Source organism: Serinus canaria, chromosome 23 (assembly GCF_022539315.1).
Source record: "Serinus canaria isolate serCan28SL12 chromosome 23, serCan2020, whole genome shotgun sequence".
In the NCBI taxonomy this organism is placed as follows: domain Eukaryota; kingdom Metazoa; phylum Chordata; class Aves; order Passeriformes; family Fringillidae; genus Serinus; species Serinus canaria.
This window is the reverse complement of record NC_066336.1, coordinates 3,903,439-3,924,390: the sequence shown is the minus strand read 5'-3', so window position 1 is coordinate 3,924,390 and position 20,952 is coordinate 3,903,439. Positions and strand designations below refer to the sequence as shown.

Below are 20,952 nucleotides of genomic sequence, written 5' to 3'. Positions count from 1 at the left end.
AGGGCTTTGGCCACTTTGGAGCGAGGGGAGATGGGTGCAGGAAAGGCATGGAGGGACCCCAGCTAGTGCTGAACATCCCTGCAGAAAGCTGAGGACAGCCAGCCCTGAGCTCCCACCCCTCCCCACGGCAGAGCAGCCGGCTCAGCCCTTCCCGGCACTGCAGCGCTGCGGGGCCGCCCTTCCCCTCGGGAAATCTGGCTGGAAATCTTCCATGGGACACGTGGGGATCCACCTGGAGCCTCGTCCCTTCCCTCAGGAATCTCCTCCTCGCTCCCAGGAGCGCGGGGGTGACTCATGTGCTGTCTCTTGTGCCGGGCAATGCGCTCCTGCCCTGGGCAGGTGCCGACCCGCAGCAGCGCTGCCAAGGGACACCCGCAGGTGAGCAGCCTGGGGACCCCCTCTGCTGTGACCCCCGGCCCCGAGGAGGTGGGGAGGGCGCTGGGGAAGTGCCTCTGCCCAGCCTGGCACCAGGGCGATGGGCACGGCAGCGTGCACAGGGAAGGAGGAGTTTGGGGTGTGCGTGTTCCTCCGGGGAGCCACCGGCTCCCACGGGAGGGATGAGAACCGGGAGCGTCCGTGGCCACTCCAGTCCTGCAGGTGGGTGCATTGGCTGAGCTGTGCAGAGCAGGGGATGTGTTCACCCCCCAGCAAGGGGGAATTTTATTATTTCACTGGTTGGCAAAATATTTAAGGAGAGCCAGCGCCAAACACAGCCCTGGGAGTCTTTGCTGCAGCTCCACGGCACACGGGGTGCGTTTATCCAGTACAATGCAAGCCGGGCTCAAATCGGCCAGGCAGGTGCCTGGGGCTGGTGAAAATTGATTGGTTTGGATGCCCAGGCCCAAGGCAGCCCCTTGGCATTGCAGGGGCCGTGCAGCCCCCCCAGCCCAGCCGCTGCCTCTGCCCTGCCGTGGGCTCCCCAGCGCCCCATGGGCAGGCGCGGGCACACGGAGTGGTGGCATCGGGCTCCTCCTGCACTGCCCAGGAGAGCACAGAGGTGACGGCAGATTCCAGCGGTGGGAGAGGACAGTGCAGCCCGGTGAGTCACGCCCCGGCTGCTCCTATTTGTTGTCTGCCTGGGCCAGGCTTGGCAACGTAAGGGAAATTAATAACAAATACCTGGGCAACGAGGCGGGAGCTGGGGGGGGGATGGGGGCTGAGCCGTGCACCGGAGGTGGCTGGAGGATGCTGTGGCTGTGGCAGAAACCCGGAGTGGTGTCAGGTCTCCAGAGCAGGGGACGGTGCTTGGAGGAGACGCGTCACCCAGAGCAGGTCAGTGCTGTCAGTGGTGTCCCTGCATGCCAGCACAGGTCAGAGGTGACTCCCGGAGCACGGCTCAGTGCTTTGAGGCACACAGGGGCTCCAGTGGGGACCTTTTGCTGCTGCTTCAGTATCACGCTGTCTTCTCTCTTCCCAGGCTGGCTAAGAGGATTGGGGAGCCATGAACTGGGGGTGGTTTGAGGGGCTGCTCCGTGCTGTCAATGTGTACTCCACAGCCTTCGGCCGCGTCTGGCTCACCCTGGTCTTCATCTTCCGCCTGCTGGTCTACCTGGTGGCAGCTGAGAAGGTCTGGAGTGATGACCAAAAGGACTTCGACTGCAACACGCTGCAGCCGGGCTGTACCAACGTGTGCTATGACCACTTCTTCCCCGTCTCCCACATCCGCCTCTGGGCCCTGCAGCTCATCCTGGTGACGTGCCCGTCCCTCCTGGTCCTCATGCACGTGGCCTACCGGGAGGCCAAGGAGGAGAGGCTCCGTGAGATCCAAGGGGACAATTACCGACGCATCTACCCCAATCCCGGCAAGAAGCGGGGCGGGCTCTGGTGGACCTACCTGCTCAGCCTCATCTTCAAGGCCAGCGTGGACCTGGTTTTCCTCTACATCTTCTTCCGCCTCTACAAGAACTACAGCCTGCCCCGGGTGGTGAAGTGCAAGCTGCAGCCCTGCCCCAACATTGTGGACTGCTTCATCTCCCGGCCCACCGAGAAGAACATCTTCACCCTCTTCATGGTGGTCACCACCTGCGTCTGCGTGGTGCTGAACCTCATCGAGGCCACCTACCTGATCGGGAAGCGGTGCCACGAGCACCTGGAGGCTGGAGAAGGGGACAGCCAGAGGAACAACCATGACTCCAGTGCCAACCCCGTGGGTGGGAAGGTGTTCCATGGGGCTGACTACAAACCCCCCATGACCACCATCCCGCTGACGGCCTCCTTACCCAGCACGCTGCCCGAGGATGAGGCTGGTTCCTAGAGCTGCCCAGGAGAAAGCAGGAGCTGCTCACCTGGCCTGCAACTTCCTGGCTGCTCTTCCTCCTCTGTGCTCCAGTGCAGGAGCGCTGAGGGTGGCAGCACCCTGGAGTTGGGCTGTGCCTGAGGGGTCTCTGCCTCTCCTGTCCTGGGAAAGGCACTTTACATCATCCTGCTGAATTCGGGGTAAAACTGGGGCTGGAGAACACATTCTGTCCCTGGCAGTGATAGGGAGCAGCAGCTGTGAACTGACAGTGGTGCCCAGACTCTGAGCCTGTACCAGCCAGGACAGACATCTTGATCCCCCAGGAAACCCCTCTCCCTATCTCTTACTCTACATCAGCCACTCAGTGGGTTTCAGGGCCACCTCAGTCTGATGCAATTGGCATTAATAACACTCATTAGTTGAGTGGGGACAAGAGCAGGTCCCTGGTGTCACTGCAGCCACTACGACGAAGCTCAGACGTGAGAATCCAGCCTGGCAGGCAGAGCCCACTGTGGGCTGCTGGATCATCCTGCCTGGCCAGGGCAAAACACCTGAGCAAAACAGCCAAACACAGGAGAGGAAAACAGCCCAAGCATTGATTAAACAATAATATTAAATGGCAGAATCTGATCTCGTTTGTTGTTGTCATACATCGCGTTCGGCCGTGACACGGGTGGTGCTGCCACTTCCGAGGCCATCAGAGCAGCTGAGCATTAGCTGGCATGAATAATTAACAATAATTTCATGGCAAATGCACTCACAAGTAACACTAACATTGAACATGCAGCTCTATCTGTTACTGGTTTTGCTTCACTCTGAGGGTGTGATAATTATTTTTTCCATGAGCAGTGACAGTGCCAGCGCTCCCTGTCTCTGTCCCAAAGGAAGTGGCACAGGGGGTGAGGGGACACCATCACTGTGTCCTTTAGGTGACTGAGGCCATTCTCAGTGACAGGTCATTGCAGTGATCCAGCTGAGACCTTCCATGGACAAAACGGGGTGCCACAGCTGGATGGGAGGCTGAGGGGCTGCTGGGGACAGGCAGGGCTGAAGGCAAGCCAAGAGCAGGTGGGGCTGCAGTACTGCTGGTTGGGAGGGCTGGGACTGAACCAGCCACTGGTGAGGGTGAGGATGGTGGAGAAGCCCTAGGGGGATCCTGGCCACAGGCACTGAGCCCTCTGAGCCCACAGCAGCTCCTTGAGTTTGGGGACTTTTGGGGTCAGAGATACAGATGATGAAATACATCTGTATTACCAGACATACAAATCAAATACATCAATAGAGATGATGAAATAAATTTTTTTCCACTTCTCAGGGGAAGTTGTGCTGGCACTGCCTTCCTTCCATTCACTCCTGCTGCTGGATTATCCACCTGAAAGTTTTCTTTATGGAGTGCATCACGTCAGAGAACACAAAGTTGTTCTTTGTGTGCAAGCCATTGCCCCGAATTAAAGAGCATGGGCTGGGCTGTTTGTTTTCCAGCAAGGCTAGCCACTCCTCCAAGTTGGAGAGTGAAACCCCGAGGAGTTCCCCTCTGCAGGCATTAATGGGGACAGAGATGAGCCCCAGAAAAACCTCCCTGTGCCACCTCTGCACACCAAAGCACAGCTGGAGCTGCTGCCCATTGAGAGACACCTGAAGATCTAGTTGCTGGATATTGTTGTGCTGTTTTGTCACGCTCAGAGCAAACATTGCAGAGCTCTGGGTGTCTTGCACCATCCAGGCTTCGGATAAGCAACAGTTAGCCAGAAAATAGGAGCATTTGGCTGCTTCTTTTGATATTGGTGCCAAAAATGGGGGTCTGGATACTGGGATATCTCCTGGAATGCAGAGGCAGGACCAGAGTCAGCAAACCAGGGGGTGTGTCACAATAAAAGCTGAATATTTCCCAGATTTTGTATCCTCACACAGGAAATTCCCTGTATTTGCTTGTGGAATCCCAGAAGACCTCTTAAATTTGGGGGTGAGGGGATTTTAAAGAAACTCACCACTAACTGCAGCCCAGGCAAGATGTGGAGGGGATTGCATGCACAGGTCAGGGTAAATCAGCCTCCCAAACTTGAGCTTGTTTCTGCCCTGGCCAAAACCTGCCTGTTTGCTGGGAATTGAGGAGAAACTCTCTGATTTATGTCCAGCCCTGGCTGCCAGCTCCCAGGACCCCATGGCTCCTCTGCCCCCGTTCTTGCGGGGGAGTCTCATCCCTAGGGATGTGGCCCTGGAGGGGGACAGCTGTTGGCAGGCAGAATCCTGCCATGCTCCATTTAAGACCCTTCTAAAAAGGATTTTATGTTTGAGCTTTTCCTGCTGGTTTGGCATCTATCAGCTCCACAGTCTGGGTTTTTCCTTTATGGAGGAGCCAAGGTTGGGCCCCCCTAAGTCCCTGGGTGCTTCAGTGCTCTCATCTGGCCCTGAGGCCTCTCAGCTGTCACCCTGCTGTGTTGGAGCAGGGTGGCACCAGGGTGACATGTCCTGGGCATAGCCCTGAAGCTCCCAAGTGCTGAGATCTGCAGAACCACACTGGCACCTTGTCCCTGCGCCCACACTGGCAGCGGGGGCGCAGGGATGTGCCCCTTGATGGATTTATGGATTCACCCAAACGCCCAGCTCAGCATTTCAAGCACTGCAAAGCACGGGCTGTTTCAGCTCCCCACCCAACTGCCTGAGGGAGAACTTCTGCCCATGCCAAATGCACCTGAACTCTCTCACCATGACCACAGGCTGCTCTAGAAATTCCAAAACTGCAGGCAAGAGGCTGCCCAGGGGGATCCAGCCCCTCTCTTCACCTGGCCCTTACAGGGTTTGGCAGTGGGGCAGGGAGCAGCTGCCTCTGCAAGGAATCAGAGCTGCCAGTGCTTCTGGCAACTTCCTCTCTCCAGGGTTTTTCACCTCACAGGCCACAGCCCCCAGATTCCTGCTGAGCTCCTGCCACACCAGCTCTCTGCATCAGCATAGCTCAAATTCCTGATCCAGGCAGCTCCAGGGTGAAGGAAGGTTCCAGAGCCCCTGCTTGACTCTCATCTGAGATTGGAGTGCCCGTGGCTGTCCCCTCCTCCAGGCTCACCCCATCCTGCACCCCCAGGCTGCCACCAGGGTTTGCTTTGGGTCTCCTGGACTCCCTTTCCTGTGTGTCCCCAACCTGGCAAACCCTCCCTGGCTTTATTTGACCTCCTGAAGACAAAAAGCCTCCGGGCAAGTGGCTCCTTGTCTGCCAGGAGAGCAGGGAGCAAACCTCTGCAGGCACCAAGCACCCCAGGGCTCTTCAGACATGTCCCCATGGGAGGGGTGGCCTTGGACAGGTGCCAAGGTGGCTCCAGCAGGGCTGATCGGCCCCAGGGTGTGCCGGAGGATTCCAGGGAAGCCTCGGGGCACTCCAGAAACCAGGTGAGTGAAGGGAAGCACATTCCTGCCCGGCTACCTCGGCACAGGCACCTATTGCGGCTGATCCATGGGACATCCGGTGGGACGGGGCTGACTCAGCCTCCTGGACATCCCAGGTGCTCTGGGGAGAGGGACAGAAGGACACCCCCCTTAGGGACACCTCGCAGGTCCCATGGAGGTGCAGCATGAGGCAGCAGCAGAGCAGAGTCCGGCTGCACGGGGACCCTGGTGCCACCTGCTCGCTGGGAAAGGTCCCACCTGGCCACACCGGCCCCGCCAGGGCGGTGCCTGCAAGTTCCTGTAGGCTGGAGATACCGATGAGCTGTTGCAAAACTATTACTAAGGCAAAATCGTTTCAAAAGTGGGTTGCAATTGCGTAATCTGGGACTCTGGGCAGCGCTTGCTGGTGGGCCCAGAGCTGGGGGACAGCGTGAGGTTTCTGGCCTTGCTGCCGGTCTGCAGTGCCCTGCAGGCATGGGACATCACCTAGAAGGAGCTGCTGGTGTTTCCTGTGGAGGAATGTGTCTGTGCTGATCTCTCTGCGGGATTTGACCTGCCTTTTGTTGTTCGAGCCGAGCGTGTGTGTGCATGTGCGCGGTGAGAGCCTCTCCTGGAGCTGTTTGCCAGACTCACCCAGTTACTGGGAACCAAACCAACCTGCCTTCCCCTCCCCTGCAGGCTCACACAAACCCCGCGAGTGCAGGAGGGCTGAGGCTGGGAAGGAGCTTCCCCGATCCCATCTGGACACCTTCCTCTGGCTCTCCCACCTGGACAGGTACCTGCTGGGGCACAGGGCACTCCGGGGCTGCCAGGGTTGAGGGGGGACAGCCCCGCGGGGTAACGGTGGGCAGGTGGGATCTGGGGCTGCTGTGACTGTTGGGTCAGAGGCGGGGATCCCAACATCACACAGTGCTACATTGGCACCCCACAGGTCGTGCCAGGGTCCCCATCCCATGGGGTGGTGAAGGGGGATGGCACAGTGTGGCACCCTGAGGAGCAGCAATGGCCACCCCGTGGCCACCTCTGTCCCACTCCCAAAAGGGGCAGAGACCCCCTGAGAAAAGTGGTTCTGCTGAGTTTGCAGCCCAGGTGGGAGCAGGGCGCTGTCAGGTCCAACGCCCTGCGCCCACACGGGGCAGGACCTGTGACGCAGTGGGTTGGCATCCTGGGGGCTGGCAAAGGTGCCGGGCTCTGCGGGAGGCAAACGGGCACTGCCGGCACAGCTGAGCACACCTGAGCACTGCCCCTGCTCTGCCTGGCTGCCATCCAGCACCAGGGAGCCCGTGGGGGCTCACAGAGTGCTGCACGCACCCGCTGCCACAGGGATTGGCACAGAGCTTGGCACGGAGATTACAACCCCTTCCTGCCCCGTTGCAGGTCCATGACTGGAGCCAGCACTGGGCTCAAGCGGGCACACAGGTGCTGGGCAGGTGGGTTATGGGCAGGTGGGTGCTGGGTTGGTCCCACTGGCCCCAGGGATGGGGTGGTGGGTGAATTGGCAGGCTGGCACTGGGGGCATGCAGAGTCTCCAGGTTCCATCAGCACCAGCTGTCGGGGGAAAACAGCAGGTCCCCTCTCCCAGTTTTAAATCCAAGGGTTGGGTGGGAATGCAGTGATTGCACCCCACCCTGACTCCCGGCCAAGAGTTTGTCTGGGAGGAAGATCTGGTTCCAGACGGCGTGGTGAGCAAAGGTGTGTGGGCATGGGCAGAGGCACAGCCCTGGCACTTGGCACATGGGACCCCAGGGACTCCAGCCTGGAGCCACTCAGCCCAGCCACTCTTCCCAGTGCATCCCTGGGCTAGAAGTGTGGGAGCACAGCCACAGGTTTGGGGTTTGCTTTGGGGTGGCCCTGGCCAAGGACAGGCTCCCAGAGTGTTCCATGGGCTCCGGGCAGTGCTCCAGGTTCTGTTCCACCCCACAGCCCTGGGACACTGCAGTGCAGTGGATGAGAGGACCCTGATCACCAGTCTGCCATCGTGCCCTGGCTATGCCCCGTGCTGGACACTTCCCACCCCACAGCCCCCGGTGAGCGGGGAAGGAGCCTGAGCCTTCTCCAGGTACGTCTTGGAAGGCACTGGGTGGGCAAGAGGCAGCAGAATTCCTTAAAAGTGGGAGCCACCCAGTGTTCTGTGAATCCCTTTGCCAGGGCAGACACCTTCACAGCCCAGAGGGTTGTAAAAACCACCTGGGTTTGTAAATCCAGGGGAAGTAAAGCTCCGGGTCAGGCTTAGCACGTCTCTCTCTTCACACAGGGCAGCCCCAGGCCGAGCTGCAGAGCCGGTTTGGCCATCGGCACCTCCAGCGTTACTGCTGAAGCAGGAGCAGAGTTCTGGCCAGGGTGACATGCTGGTGACACACACAGACTGTGACACACACAGACTCTCACTTTCTGCAGCCCCACTGTCATCTGTGTTTGGGCTGCCTCACCTATCCCCTGTGAGACAGAAAACAGGTCCCTGGCATGTCCCAGCACCCCAGCTGGGACAGGAGCAGCCATTTCCCCTTTGGCTGCCTTGGGTATCACCTGTGAGACAGAAAACAGGTCCATGGCATGTCCCAGCACCTCAGCGCTGCAGGAGCAGCCATTTCCCCTTTGGCTGGTGATCCTGGCCTGCTCCAGTAGATTGTGCTGCCAGTTTGCACCAGCACACACAATCTGGCACAGAGCTGGTGGCAGGGACTTGGCCGGGGGCTCATCCCTGACAGCAAAGGCTCTGTCAGAAGGAAGTGCAGAGAGATTGAGTCACCTCTGTCACCAGAAGTGTGTGAGGATGGGCTCTACTGTCTGCAAGGGCAAAGAGCTTCCATCCTAGATGAGTGTAATGTGGTGGGGGAGAGGGTTCAGAGGTCAGTGAGAGTCAGTGCAGCGAGAGATGTGCAGCCCCAGCGGTGTTTCCATTGCTCCTTCTGCCTCTCCAGGTTGGGTGACCCTGGTCTCCCTCAGCTGCCATGGATTGGAAAACGCTGCAGGCACTGCTCAGTGGGGTCAACAAGTACTCCACAGCCTTCAGCCGTATCTGGCTCTCCCTGGTCTTTGTCTTTCGTGTGCTGGTCTACGTGGTGGCGGCCGAGAAGGTCTGGGGCGACGAGCAGAAGGACTTTGACTGCAACACGCGGCAGCCGGGCTGCACCAACGTGTGCTATGACCACTTCTTCCCCATCTCCCACATCCGCCTCTGGGCCCTGCAGCTCATCTTTGTCACTTGTCCTTCCCTCCTGGTCATCATGCATGTGGCCTACCGGGAGGACCGCGAGAGGAAGAACCGGGAGAAGAATGGAGAGAATTGCCCCAAGCTCTACAGCAACACGGGCAAGAAGCACGGTGGGCTGTGGTGGACCTACCTGTTCAGCCTCTTCTTCAAGCTTATCATAGAGGTCCTGTTCCTCTACCTCCTCCACAAGATGTGGGACGGCTTTGATTTGCCACGGCTGGTCAAGTGCTCCAACCTGGATCCCTGTCCCAACATCGTGGACTGCTACATCGCTCGGCCAACCGAGAAAAGGGTCTTCACCTATTTCATGGTCGGGGCCTCCTCCATCTGCATCGTCCTTACAGTCTGTGAGATCTTCTACCTCATCTTCAAGCGAGTTTTCCAGAGGACAAGGAACTGGAGGAAATCCAAGCGCTCCGTCAGCTACAGCAAGGCCTCCACCTGCCACTGCCACGTCAAGTCAGAGGAGAAGGACAACAAGTCCCAGCCTAGGTGTGTGGCAGCCCTGACTGCTCTCTGAGGGGTGCTGGGAAGGGTGGTGGGGGAAGAACTGTCCTGGTATGTGCCAGGGATGGTTGGCACCACAGGTGACCACCAGACTCTTCAACCAGGACCTTGGTGGCTGTAAGGGGAGGGGGACACATCCATGGGAACTCTCCTGCTTGGGACCACAGGCACATCCCTGGCTGTCCCAGTGGTGTGGACACGCTCGGTGGCAGCTTGGTGCTGGCTGCCTGTGGCCGTGACTGAGGGTGTCTGTTCTTCCCACAGAGGAGAAGAGCTGTGACCTCACCCATCCCAGCCGGTTCACATTCCCCTCAACTTGGCTCTTCCAGCCTGGCAAATCCCTGAACCTTCAAGAGTCGACCTGTGTGAAAAATTACTAAACCCAACAAAGTAATCTCCCTGGAGAGAGACCCACAGGTGCCTGGAGCAGACACAGGTAAGGCAAGGGCAGCCCTGGAGCTCTGCAGGTGGCAGTGCCACAAGCATGGACATCACAGCAGCACACAGATCCTCCATGTCCAGCAGCTTCTCTTGGGTCCTGCAGCTCTGCTGCTCCCATGCTGGGTGTGAGTGCCCCCAGCTGGTGCCCAGACAGTGTCACCCAGTGTGTGCCAGTCCTCCCGGCTCACCGTGCCTCACTCATGCACTGCTTTCTTTTGTACCAAGAAACCAAAGGAATTCTGGACTCCGTGGCCAGAGCTCTCTTCATGCACCCAAAGTAATGACAGAGGACCAGGGCTTCAGTCTGTTGGCAACTCTTCTGCTGGCCCAGTTTGCCCAGTTTGCTATTTCTCCCCCTTGGCTCACACAAGCACCAAGCCATGTCTTGCCCAAAAGCCCTTGCTGGCTCTGCTGCTTCCCTTGGTGCCTCTGTGTTCCCCCTCACTTCAGATGCACATCACATCCGGCACAAGCTACAGATCCAAAAGTCCAATAAAATGTCATGTTTGGAGAAGCCAAGATCTGCTCTGCACGCTGGAAATTGGGGGGCTGGTGAGGGCAGAAGACATGGATTTGCAGAGGTTCCTCAGGAGCCTGCAGCCAGGTCCTTCTCATCCTCCTGAGCTGGGCATTGGTCGAGCCCACAGCCGAGCTCACGTCCGCCCGTTCCGCCTCTCCCAGCTGGTCACGCGTCGTTAAACTTTAATTCAGCAGAACCTCACGTTGGCCCCCAAGGAAATCAAGGAGGGATGAGCATCAATTATTTACTAAACCTTGATAAATATTACAATAAATAGAAATTATTTCCATTTAATCTCTCCTTAAGCAGCACTAGCGGAGGGTGGGCTGTTCCCAGCCCCGCTCGGCCCGCCCGCGTTTCGCAGCCCCACGAGCGTGTCGGGGTGTGCTGAGACCCCCGACCGTAAAGCTCCGCCTGGAACCTGCGTGGGAGCTCCCGGCCGGGCTCCGGTGGGGTTCATCCCGAGAACCGACGGGACGCGGGATCGCAGCTGGGCTCCGGTGGAGCTCAGCCCAGGAGCCTTCGGGATACGGGATGGGGGCCAGGCACGGTGGGGTTCATCCCGGGAACCGGCGGGACGCGGGACTGCAGCCGGGCTCCGGTGAGGCTCCAGCACCACCCAGCGCCCACCGCGCCGCACAGACCCTCGGGGGCAAACCACGAGCGCCGCAGCCGCGGTCCGGGCGGGCTGGGCAAGGACGGAACATCCCCGGGACACCGGGCGGGGAACGGAGCATCCCGGGGTCTCTGTCTCAGCGGGTTTGCCCGGACGGACCCGCAGAGGTAGATGAGAGTGCGGGAGCACCCGAACTTCCCACCGTTATCCCCCAGCTTCGGCCCCGACGGGTCTCACCGCCCCCGCCCCGCCCGCCGGGGCCGCCCCCTCGTCCGGGGGCCGCGGGAGGGGGCGGCCCCACACACCTGCAGCTCGGCCCGGCCCGGTGCTAAGCCCCGGCCCCCAGTTTCCTGCCCACGCTCCTCCTCCGGCTTCCCCGGGCCCCGAATAAGCGGAGCCACCCGGCCCGACCCCTCACACTCAGCACAGCCCGAGCACCGCGGGACGTGCTCGGCGCGGCGGAGGTGAGTGCGGGCACCCGGTACCGCTGGGACACCGTGACCGCTCGGGGACACCGTGCTGGGGACAGGGCACCCCACTGCTGCCGGGGGTTCCTTTAACGGCACAGCCGGCACTTCTCTGCTTAATTAGTAGCGGTTAATGAGGAGCCGGAGCTGCGGCCGCCCTGTCCCTCCCTCACAGCCGGCTGAGCACCCGCGGGGTGCGGGCTTGGCTTCCCAGAAGCCCTGGAGTGGCAGCAGGGTGGTGAGCGGTGCTGGGGATCCCCTGGCCATGGGAGGGGACTGGGGTTGGGTGTCCATCTCCCTGCAGCAAGGGAGCTGCTGGAGGGCTGTTCGTTCAGGTTGGGGTGAGCCCTGAATAGGCGTTGGGGTGGCAGCTGTACCCCAAGGGGTTGTGCTTCCCCTCTAGACCCTCCTGCTCTCTGCTTTTTGGGAAAGCCAGGGCAGCAGCAAATTTGTGAGTCCCCACAGTGCCTCCTCTCCAGGTGCCCTGAGCTCCCTGGGTAGCCCCAAAACCCTACTGGCTGCGGGCTGTCCCCAGAGTGGCCAGGAGAGCCACGAGCTCTGGTGCTGCTGGGAGGGGAGATCCCTGTCTCTCCCAATTCCCTGTTCCTGCACTGTGTAGGAGGAGCCCTCTGGGGCTCCTAAACGCTGCCTGGAACCCTCCCTCCCTCAGAAGTGGGATGTTCCTCAGAGGGTTTGCTGGGACACTCTGCAGAGCAGCTATTTCCTGAAAAAGCAGCGTTTAGGTGGTCACATCTGCCCTGTGCTCCCCAGCATGGAAACAGGGAACTGACGTGGCTGCTGTCTTTTCTCTGCTGGCAGTGGCAAAGGGTTCCTAGAAGATGGGTGACTGGGAATTCCTGCAGAAACTGCTGGACCAAGTCCAGGAGCATTCGACCGTGATCGGGAAGATCTGGCTCACCGTGCTCTTCATCTTCCGCATCCTCATCCTGGGCCTGGCCGGGGAGTCCGTGTGGGGGGACGAGCAGTCGGATTTCGTGTGTAACACCAAGCAGCCAGGCTGCACCAATGTCTGCTATGACAAAGCCTTCCCCATCTCCCACATCCGCTACTGGGTGCTCCAGTTCCTCTTTGTCAGCACCCCGACCCTGATTTACCTGGGCCACGTTGTCTATCTCTCCCGCAAGGAGGAGAAGCTGAAGAAGCAGGAGAGTGAACTTCGGGCTGTACACAGCAAGGACCCGAAGATCGAGCAGGCCCTGGCAGCCCTGGAGAAGAAGATGTCCAAGATCTACGTGACAGAGAGTGGGCGGCTCAAGATCCGAGGGGCACTGATGTGGACGTACATCACCAGCATCATCTGCAAGAGCATCTTTGAGGCCGGTTTCCTCGTGGGCCAGTGGTACCTGTACGGCTTCTCCATGGTGCCCCGCTACGTGTGCAGGAGGGACCCCTGCCCTCATCAGGTGGACTGCTTCATCTCCCGCCCCACTGAGAAGAGCATCTTCATCATCTTCATGCTGGTGATGGGCCTGATCTCCTTAATCCTGAACCTCCTGGAGCTCTTCCACCTCTGCTGCAAGAACCTGCTTAGCAACATCAAGAAGGTGTCGGGGCCAGCTGGACCGAGCCAGGACACCTTTGTGGATGACGTGGTCTCAAGTCCCTACGTGCCCAAGCACTATCCCTTCCTGCCCATGGCTGAGAGCCATGCACCCTCCTACCAGACCTACAACAAGCTCTCCAGTGAGCAGAACTGGGCCAACTACTGCAACGAGGAGAACCTGGCACTGGGCAGTGGCAGCAAGCCCCTGACGGACCCCTACGGCCCCGGGGCTGCTGAAGCCTCTGCCCCGGAGGAGAAGCCGGGCAGCCGGCCCGGGAGCTCAGCCTCCAAAAAGCAATACGTGTAGTGCCGGGCTGGCCCCGGCCTGCAGGGGGACATTCCTCGGTCCCTTGTGCCTGCAGAGGTGCTGGCTGTGGGCAGGCAGCTGCCTCCTGCCTGGTTCTGTGCTGTACACATTCCCCTCTGGAGGCTCCAGAGACCTGCCTGCCCTGGGATTGGGATGGGATCCTCGGGAGCACAGCCATGGAGCTCTTGCCGGTTTTCCCCACAGATCCTGCAAGGAAGGAAACTGCACGAAGTTCCCCGGGACAGCGTGTCCTGTGTGCCGTGCCGTGGGAAAGGGAGAAAGCCCTGGAGCCACGCCGTGGAACAGGCTGTCCCCAAGGCATGGCTGGGGGCTGCTGGCCATTGGGAGCTGTGGTTCAGCCAGACCCCAGAGCCTTGGCCGGTATGAGAGCCAGGAGGGCAGCCGTGGGAAGCTGCTCGTCTCCAGCCTCCACAGAGCAGGCTGAGCCGGGGACTGCCGGGAAAAGCTGGGCTGGGGCAGCTCTGACTGATCCTGGCCACCAGCCCCATCCCATTCCAGTGGCCCTGGCACCTGCCCAAGGTTTGCTGCAGAAGCTGCCCACTCCCCATGGGACACAGAGGGGTTAAGCCAGCTCTGTTGTCACCAGCAGATCCCTGGGTCACTGTGAGTGACCCAGGAGCGTGAGTTCCTCCCCTCCCGGCCCTGGGCTCTTTCCCATGGGATGTGTGCCTTTAAGTTATTTTTAACCTGCTGGGCTAAGCATGGAGTTTCTGCCTTAAAGGTGCCATTTGCAGGGACTTTGGGGAGCCGTGTCCAGCCTGGCCATGTGCCTTGGAGCCCCGTGGGGTTTAGGGAGGAATCAGCCCAGCACCTGATATTTTGGGGGTTTTGGGGTTTTTATTACTTTGCACTAGTCATCTCCTGCTGTGGGCTAAGGGGCCAGGGAGGGGGGGTGGAAGGACAAACTGTTGTCACAGGAGCTGTCACCCTGACTTCCCCAGCCCACTGATGCTGTGAGAGGAGATTGTCCTGCTGTGACCAAGGGGCTGCAGGTCCTGTGTGACCCAGGTGTTGAGGGTGGGGTGTGGGCACTGCCCTCAGCACTGTTTCCCTTCCCCTGGCAGATTCTGTGTTGCATCTTGTTGAATAAAGTTGGATGAATGAGAAAAGGTGAAGGAGGTGTGACTGTGCTTCCTGCAGCCTCCAGCTGCCTCTGGGAGGGCAGGTGAGGGTTTGGGGCTGAGGGAGGGGGAAATGCTGTCCTCTGGGGGTGATGGGTCTGGAGTGAAGGGGAAACTGGACACCCAGTTGTGATGTGGGTGCCACTCACCCACTGAAAGAACAACCCTCCCTGCTGTGACCTTTTGTTCCCCTGAGGCCAGCCTTAACTCAGGGTTTTGACAGAACTGTTATGTCCCAGCCTCATGGTGGCCCAAAGCAGAGCTCAGCACCTCTCCCTCCACTGCAGATAAACCCAGCAGAGGCCATGGAGCTGCTCGTGGCTGCATAATAGGTGGAAATGAGCCACAGATAAAGGCACACAATGTGGCTGGGGCTGTTGTTTAGTTTCCCCAGCCAAGCCAGGCCAGAGCAGAGCCTGCTCTCTGTCAAGGGCCTCTCCAGTGAGGGTGGGACAGGCTAAAAATACCCTGGAGAAAATGAAATATGGGTGATATGGGGCAGTATCACTGCCATCAGCCACTGGAGGAAATGAGGAGGGAGGCACCCAGCTGTGCTGCCCTTGGGCTGGGAGCCCAGCCCACCCTTGGCTTCCTCCTTGCTGGGGACAAGGGGGGTGAAACCCCCTGGGGTGGGGGTCTGAGCACACCACCAGCTCCCAGCTCTTCCCTGGGCCCTCCTGCAGGGTGCTGGGGTAGATCTGCTGTGGGAGGACTCTGTCCTGCTCCCACTGTTGCCCAGTTGGGACCTGCCAGGCCACCCCAGCAAAATGCGGAGCCACATCCCACTGCTCCCAGGTATCAGCTGAGCCCTGCAGCTCTGGGGGAAGCAGCCTGGTGTGCTGGATCAGGAGGAAACACCCGAGTGAAAGGGAGCAGAGCAGCTGTGCCATGTTTACCCATGGCAGTGTCCCCAGGTCACCTCCCCTCTCCTGGACTCCTATTTTTGTTGGCAGGGGGGAGCATCACGCTTTTCCTAGTGACCCTGCAAGGTGGAAAACAAGACAGCTGAGACCCCCCTCCCATTGCCTGGATAGTGCAGTGCCCAGGCGCTGCACAAACACAGCTCTGTGTCCCACCATTGTTCCCGTGTTGTGACAAAGTGCCTCGGGGCACCTGCCGTGACCCCCAGCCGCCGGCCGCCGGGACATGCTGCCAACAACAACAGCGAGGGGCTTACCTGCGGGCAGGGCTGGGGAGGGGGCAGCAGCAGGGCTGGGGTTGGCAGCAGCCTCCCAGAAGGTGGGCGGGCAGCCCTTAGGCAAATAAAAGTTTGGAGCTGATAAGAGCCCAGGCTGAGCCCTTTGGCACAGCCCAGGGACAGACAGTGGCCAGACAGGCCTTTCTCACACCTCCACACTCCCTCCTGAGTAAACAGCTCCCTCTGGTCCCTTGTGGGAACGGCACTCACTCCCCCAACACCCGGCCCTGGATGATGATGCTGAGCCCCATGTTGGCACAGGCAGCCTGGGGGCTGAGATGAGGGGCTCCCATGGGCACCCCCAGAGTTAGGAAACACTGTGAGGCAGCTCTGCCAGTCCTGGAGGGACCACACACTCACAGAACCCCAATTCCTGCTGGGGATGTTGGACTAACACCAGTCACAGTCCCCAGGAGCCCTGGGGCTCCTCTGCAGGGAGGTTTCTGCCCTCCTCCCAGTTAGGACCAGTCCATGCCAGGCACCCTGCTCAGTTCTGCCATGGCCTGGCACAGAGGGCTGTCCTGCCTGAAAGGCTCTGCCTGAGGTGCTGGCCAAGCACCAAGGAGTTTATTTTTAACCTTTCCCAGCATGCAGCAAACAGCAAGTGTCTAAATCTGACCCACTCAGGAAGAGCCGAGGTGGGAGCAGAATCACAGCTGAGGGGGAAGAAGGGCACTGAGCAGGAGGGTGCCAGGCAGGGCCACAGCAGGGTCACACTTGCCCACAGGGCCCTGTCAATGCCCAGGTGTGTCCTCAAGGGGTCTGGGAGCAGTCAGGAGCATCCTCCCAGGCCAGGCACAGAGCCCTGACCCCAGCACTCTTTGCCCACAGTAGGCACCACTGGGGCAACCCCAAACCAGGAATAATCCTGCCCTTTCCAGCCACTGCCAGTGGTGCACCGTGAAGGAAAAGCAAACCCCACGGAGCTCCCTTCCTCCCTGGGGTTATATTTAGCCCTCCACTAGGGTCCCTCCATGCACGGGCATGGCAGACAATGCAGCCCTGTGTGAGAACTGCAGGAGGGAGGAAATGCACTCAATAGCTGCATCCTGACATTGTCGCTCGCCCCGGCTGTTTCCTCATGTGGAGGCACCAGGACTGCAGTGCCCAGCACCCTGTGCCTACCCTGGCATGGCTCCTAACCCTGCCAGCACCTCAGGCCATCATTCTGATGAAACACCAGGCAAGCAGAGGCTGCTGCCTGCAGAGCCAGGGACTTTTTGTGGCATAGGAAGAGCCATGTGGCCTAAAAACAAGGACCCACAGTGGTCCTGAAGTGCTGGGGATAGGGAATCAAGCATGAGCTGTACCTGCAGGAAGAGCCAGTGCTGAATGGGAAGGGAACATGTTCCCCTATAGCTGTCCCCAGCTATGGCTTGAGGGATGTGACTTGGTGTAGAACAGAGCTGCTCCGCTCCCACGGCACTTCAGGGCCTTTTCTGGCCACAGAAGGAACCTCCAGGAGCAGCATGGAGGGAGCCATAGCAGGAAGTGAGACGTGGAGGCTGGGAAAGACTTGGCTGCTCTCAGGAAAAGGGCAAAACCAGAGCCTGGGAAAAGCCTGGGCTGGGAGGGAGCAGAAGTCTCCAGGGGCTGTAGGACACATGCTGAGGGATGTTTTATTTGCTCTCCAGCACAGCCGGGGTGAGCACCCGCCATGCCCCAGGGCTGTGGGGACACCGTGCTGTGGGAAGGTCTGGGTGACCCAGGGTCACCCCACTGTGGGCAGATCCAGGGTGTCCTGGGGCCACTGCACTGCACAAGGATGGGACACCAGAGTGTGAGTCCCTGCCAGCCCCTGCTCCCCCCACCAGCTCCCACCCTGCTCCTCTGCTCCCAAAGCATCATCACTGCAGGTCTTGCAGGAAGGGCCCAGATGGCCTTGGGCCATCCCAGTGCCAGCACAGGGTCACCTCATCCCCCGCTGGAGCATCCCTGCTCTGATCTAACCGGACATCCAGAGCAGCCATCCAGGTGTGCCGGATGGCCAGGGGGATGTCACTGTCCCCCAGACACAGCAGCTGTCCCAGTCCCCTCAGCAAGCTGGGGCACAGCTCGCTGCCAGCATCCTGCCTGGGGAAACTACCTCTCCTCCTCTCATGAGCTGTTCATGATGGATTCCAGGAGCAATGCAGGACCTGGGCAGGACAGAGGGTCCATCGGGAAGCTGCAGCTGCCCTCGGGCCATGCCAAGAGCACTGCAGTCAGCCTGACACCCTGTGAGCCTGGGGCATGGCCACCACAGGCTGGCTGAGACCAGGAGTACTTGTGGCACCATGCAGTCACGGATGTGTGGACATCCCTGAAGCTGGACAAGCCTGGAGGATGTTCTCATACCAAACACTGGCCTCCTGGCCGGGCATGGGACTCCTTGCACAGGGACAGGCTCACTGCAGGCAGGACTTCCACAGCAGCACCCAGCTGTGCCGTGCTGGGAACAGCTGGATCACAAACCCCCTGCACCAGACCGAGCATTTGCATGTGAGTGGCTGACTGCAGGCTCGGGAGGGCAGGGTTTTTGGCTTATTCAGCAAAGCTTCCTCTGGCTTTTCGTGAGCCACACGGCTACTCGCCTTAGCCCTAAGAGCTGCCTGCTCCTATTCTTGTCCCGCCGGCACTTCCCAAGCGGCACATTGTTGGGATTCAATGGGAGGAAGGGTGGGTTTACAGCACTGAAGGCTTAGGAGAAAAGGCAACGAGTCTGGGAAGCGGCTTCACCCCTGTCCCAGCGCCTGCTGGAATCCACAGACCTGCAGCAGGAGTCCCCAGACACACGGAAAACAGCTGGAAGTGCCACAGGCAGGGGATGGGAGCAGGGCAGGGGCTGCCAGCCTGGTGCCATCAATGCCCAAGCTGTCACCATCAGGGCTCAGTCCTTCCCCGGGGCATCCCTCCAGCACAGCGCTGGAGCAGCCTCCCTGACTGACACGGCATGGAGCAGGAAATGGGGCAGCGAGGCCCCCCCAAAGGCCGATTGTGCCCGGCGGCCCTGGGAACGAGGGGATCAATGGGCTGTAAACAGCCGGGGGAGCCGCTGCGGCGCGGGGTGAACAAAGGCATTTCAGAGACAGTTTCCGAGCTGGTCCCAGCTGGGAGAAGGAACAGGACCATTCCCACCACACAATAGGGAACAGCCGTCACCCCACAGCCTGGCTGGGAAAGCAGGAGACAAAGGGGAAGGGGCTACTTCAAGGGACCGTGCCAGCCTGCCGGGGGGACATGGTGGGCACTGTGAGCCCTAGTGCGGGAGATGGCAGTGGCACAGGGCTGGGACAGGCTCTAAATCACATCCAGGCTTCTCCTGCACCTTCTCCCGAGGCTCTGTTGCCCTCGCAGCAAAGGTCAGAGCGTTCCCGGCGGTGGCGGGCCATGAGCCCAGCTGAGGGCAGCAGTCCAGCCCAGGACAGCAGCTCGGGCAGCAAACAGAGCCGGGAGCAGAGCAGTAAAGCTGTCAGCGGGGCAGGAATGGCCCCGGGGCACAGCACAGCGCGGTGTGAATGCTGACTGCCTGCTGACCTCGGCGCTCGCACCGGCACGGCAGATTTATCGTCCCCGGGAGGGGAAGGCCGGGCCGGGGCAGAGCTGGGGCCTTGCTCAGGCACCACGGGAAAAAACAAGCCAGGAGGCAGAGATAACCCCGGCCTCGGCTTTGCTCAGGCAGCTCTGGCTGAGGTTTGTCCCTGCTGTGCCAGCAATGCCTGAGCCTGAAGGGGACACCAGCCAATGCCTGCTGCCAGCCTCTCCCTGCTCAGCACCCCAGTGAGACCCCTGTCCCCTGGGACCCCACCCTATGCTGTCACAGCCCTTCTCCTCGAGATAAAGAGGTCAAACGAAGAGGAAACAGATGACGCAGCTAGGGGAGCTGGGAGGGAGGCACAGCCACAGCACAGGCTGGGAATTTGGTGCCTCCTCCTCCTTCCTGCCCACCACCCTGCTGCCAGGCCTGGAGGGCAGTGCCCGGCCAGGGACAGCAATGGCATTTGTCCCACTGCAGCAGTTGCTTCTTGAACATGCAGGGAGCAGAGACATGCCCTGAGACAGGGCAGGGGCTGTGCTGATGCAGGAGACACAGAGGCCCGAGAACTGACAGAAGTTTATTGTGCAGAGGGCAGAGATCTCCCCATTCCCAACACATCGCCACACTCAGAGCACCACAACGGAGCAGGACCAAGACTTTCACCTCCCCCTGTCACCGTTCCTGGGTGGGATGATGCAGGGAGGGGGTCCCCAGAGAGCTCCATGGCTGCTGTAGTACACTGTGGTGTGGGGCTGTGTTGGGGTTCATCGAGAGCCACAGGGGATCTGGAAGCAGGGCAGCAGTTCTTCCTGTCACTGGTGGTCAGCCTGATCCCATCCCATGGCACTCAGGTCCAAAATTCTTCTGCTTTCACACCATGGAACAAATCAAACCTGAGGAGACACAGATGGAACCAGGCCGAAAGTGTTTTGTGGTGCAGGCCTGGTGAGAGCTGAGGAGTTTCAGACTCTCTCCATCTCCACACACGGCTCCCTGTCCGCTCTGCCACCGAGCTCTGGGTACCTTGAGCAAATCCATGGAGTGGCAAACCTAACCCTCCGGAGGGCCCGGCAGGCTGAGGAGGGAGGCTGGTGGAAGCAGTGCAGGTGTCAGGGGACTCCCCAGCTCCAGGGCACCGCCTTTGCCCAAATCACCCTTTATTAACTCTTTTCGGGCCGGTTCCTGTTGAGCACGGCCCGAGGGGCGAACTCCAGCTTGTCCTTCAGGCTCACCACCTTGGTCACGTCCTCGCCCACGATCTCCTGCAGCTTGCGGTCCTCCCGCTGCTCCGAGATGCTCTTCTCCTCCTGGGCCGTGGCCGGGGGGTCTCCGCGCAGGAACCACTCCAGCTGGGAGCCCACCAGCCCCACCACGAAGGCCACCGGGAAGGTGACGTACGGGGCCTTGGAACGCACGGCCGCCCACAGCACGGACCACATGCCTGCCGGGGGCGGGACGCGGCGGTTACTGTCCGGGCCCGCTCGCACCGGGGCTTCAGCAATGGCAGCAGGGAATGGGGACCAGCGTGGGCCGCGCAGGGACCCCCGCCCGGGTCCGCAGGGACCCCCGCCCGGCCCCGCTCACCCGGGCCCAGCCCCGGCCCCGGTCCCGGCCCCGCCCGTTCCGGTCACGGCCGTGAGGGGGCGGCGGGGCGGGGCTGCCCCCTGGCGGACAGCGCGGGAACCGCAGCGCTGGAGGAGCGACAGCGGCCGGGGACACGGGGGGACACCGAGGGGACACGGGGGGGACACCGGGGGGACACGGGAGGGAATCATTGGGGGGAATAATGGGGGGGAGTCATGGGGGACACGGGGGGGATAGGGGTGGACACGGGGGGGGCACTGG

The 20,952-nt window shown here is 60.4% G+C and overlaps 4 protein-coding genes across 12 annotated transcripts; 3 read left to right on the top strand and 1 right to left on the bottom strand.

The window, feature by feature from the left end:
- Positions 1 to 217: 217 nt before the first annotated feature.
- LOC103822653 (gap junction beta-5 protein) lies at positions 218 to 2,866 on the top strand. 3 transcript variants are annotated; one of them, XM_009097645.4, is made up of 2 exons: positions 218 to 378; positions 1,418 to 2,866. In XM_009097645.4, the coding sequence occupies exon 2, from the start codon at positions 1,442 to 1,444 to the stop codon at positions 2,252 to 2,254; it is 813 nt and encodes a 270-aa protein (XP_009095893.1). In that variant the 5' UTR covers positions 218 to 378; positions 1,418 to 1,441; the 3' UTR covers positions 2,255 to 2,866. The 3 variants fall into 3 exon arrangements, with proteins under 3 accessions (XP_009095893.1, XP_018778129.1, XP_018778128.1); XM_018922584.3 differs by lacking the exon at positions 218 to 378 and adding an exon at positions 404 to 597; XM_018922583.3 differs by lacking the exon at positions 218 to 378 and adding an exon at positions 635 to 1,272.
- Positions 2,867 to 5,970: 3,104 nt separating this feature from the next.
- Positions 5,971 to 10,585, top strand: GJB3 (gap junction protein beta 3). Of its 5 annotated transcripts, none has more exons than XM_050983319.1 (5): positions 5,975 to 6,211; positions 6,293 to 6,389; positions 6,992 to 7,044; positions 7,538 to 7,673; positions 8,536 to 9,363. In XM_050983319.1, the coding sequence occupies exon 5, from the start codon at positions 8,566 to 8,568 to the stop codon at positions 9,346 to 9,348; it is 783 nt and encodes a 260-aa protein (XP_050839276.1). In that variant the 5' UTR covers positions 5,975 to 6,211; positions 6,293 to 6,389; positions 6,992 to 7,044; positions 7,538 to 7,673; positions 8,536 to 8,565; the 3' UTR covers positions 9,349 to 9,363. The 5 variants fall into 5 exon arrangements, with proteins under 5 accessions (XP_030088701.1, XP_050839276.1, XP_030088698.1 ...); XM_018922579.3 differs by lacking the exon at positions 6,992 to 7,044 and adding an exon at positions 9,600 to 10,585 and having other exon boundaries at positions 5,984 to 6,211; positions 8,536 to 9,320; XM_030232838.2 differs by lacking the exon at positions 6,992 to 7,044.
- Positions 10,586 to 10,709: 124 nt separating this feature from the next.
- Positions 10,710 to 14,386, top strand: GJA4 (gap junction protein alpha 4). Of its 2 annotated transcripts, none has more exons than XM_050983318.1 (2): positions 10,710 to 10,897; positions 12,199 to 14,386. In XM_050983318.1, exon 2 carries the CDS (start codon positions 12,219 to 12,221, stop codon positions 13,248 to 13,250), a length of 1,032 nt encoding a protein of 343 aa, XP_050839275.1. In that variant the 5' UTR covers positions 10,710 to 10,897; positions 12,199 to 12,218; the 3' UTR covers positions 13,251 to 14,386. The 2 variants fall into 2 exon arrangements, with proteins under 2 accessions (XP_050839275.1, XP_009095844.3); XM_009097596.3 differs by having other exon boundaries at positions 10,710 to 11,376.
- A 5,279-nt stretch (positions 14,387 to 19,665) lies between these two features.
- SMIM12 (small integral membrane protein 12) lies at positions 19,666 to 20,748 on the bottom strand. 2 transcript variants are annotated; one of them, XR_007779414.1, is made up of 2 exons: positions 20,131 to 20,729; positions 19,666 to 20,000 (listed from the first exon to the last, which is right to left on the bottom strand). XR_007779414.1 is itself a non-coding variant. In XM_050983395.1 (2 exons), exon 2 carries the CDS (start codon positions 20,544 to 20,546, stop codon positions 20,268 to 20,270), a length of 279 nt encoding a protein of 92 aa, XP_050839352.1. In that variant the 5' UTR covers positions 20,547 to 20,548; positions 20,692 to 20,748; the 3' UTR covers positions 19,666 to 20,267. The 2 variants fall into 2 exon arrangements, 1 of the variants encoding a protein (XP_050839352.1); XM_050983395.1 differs by having other exon boundaries at positions 19,666 to 20,548; positions 20,692 to 20,748.
- Positions 20,749 to 20,952: the final 204 nt, after the last annotated feature.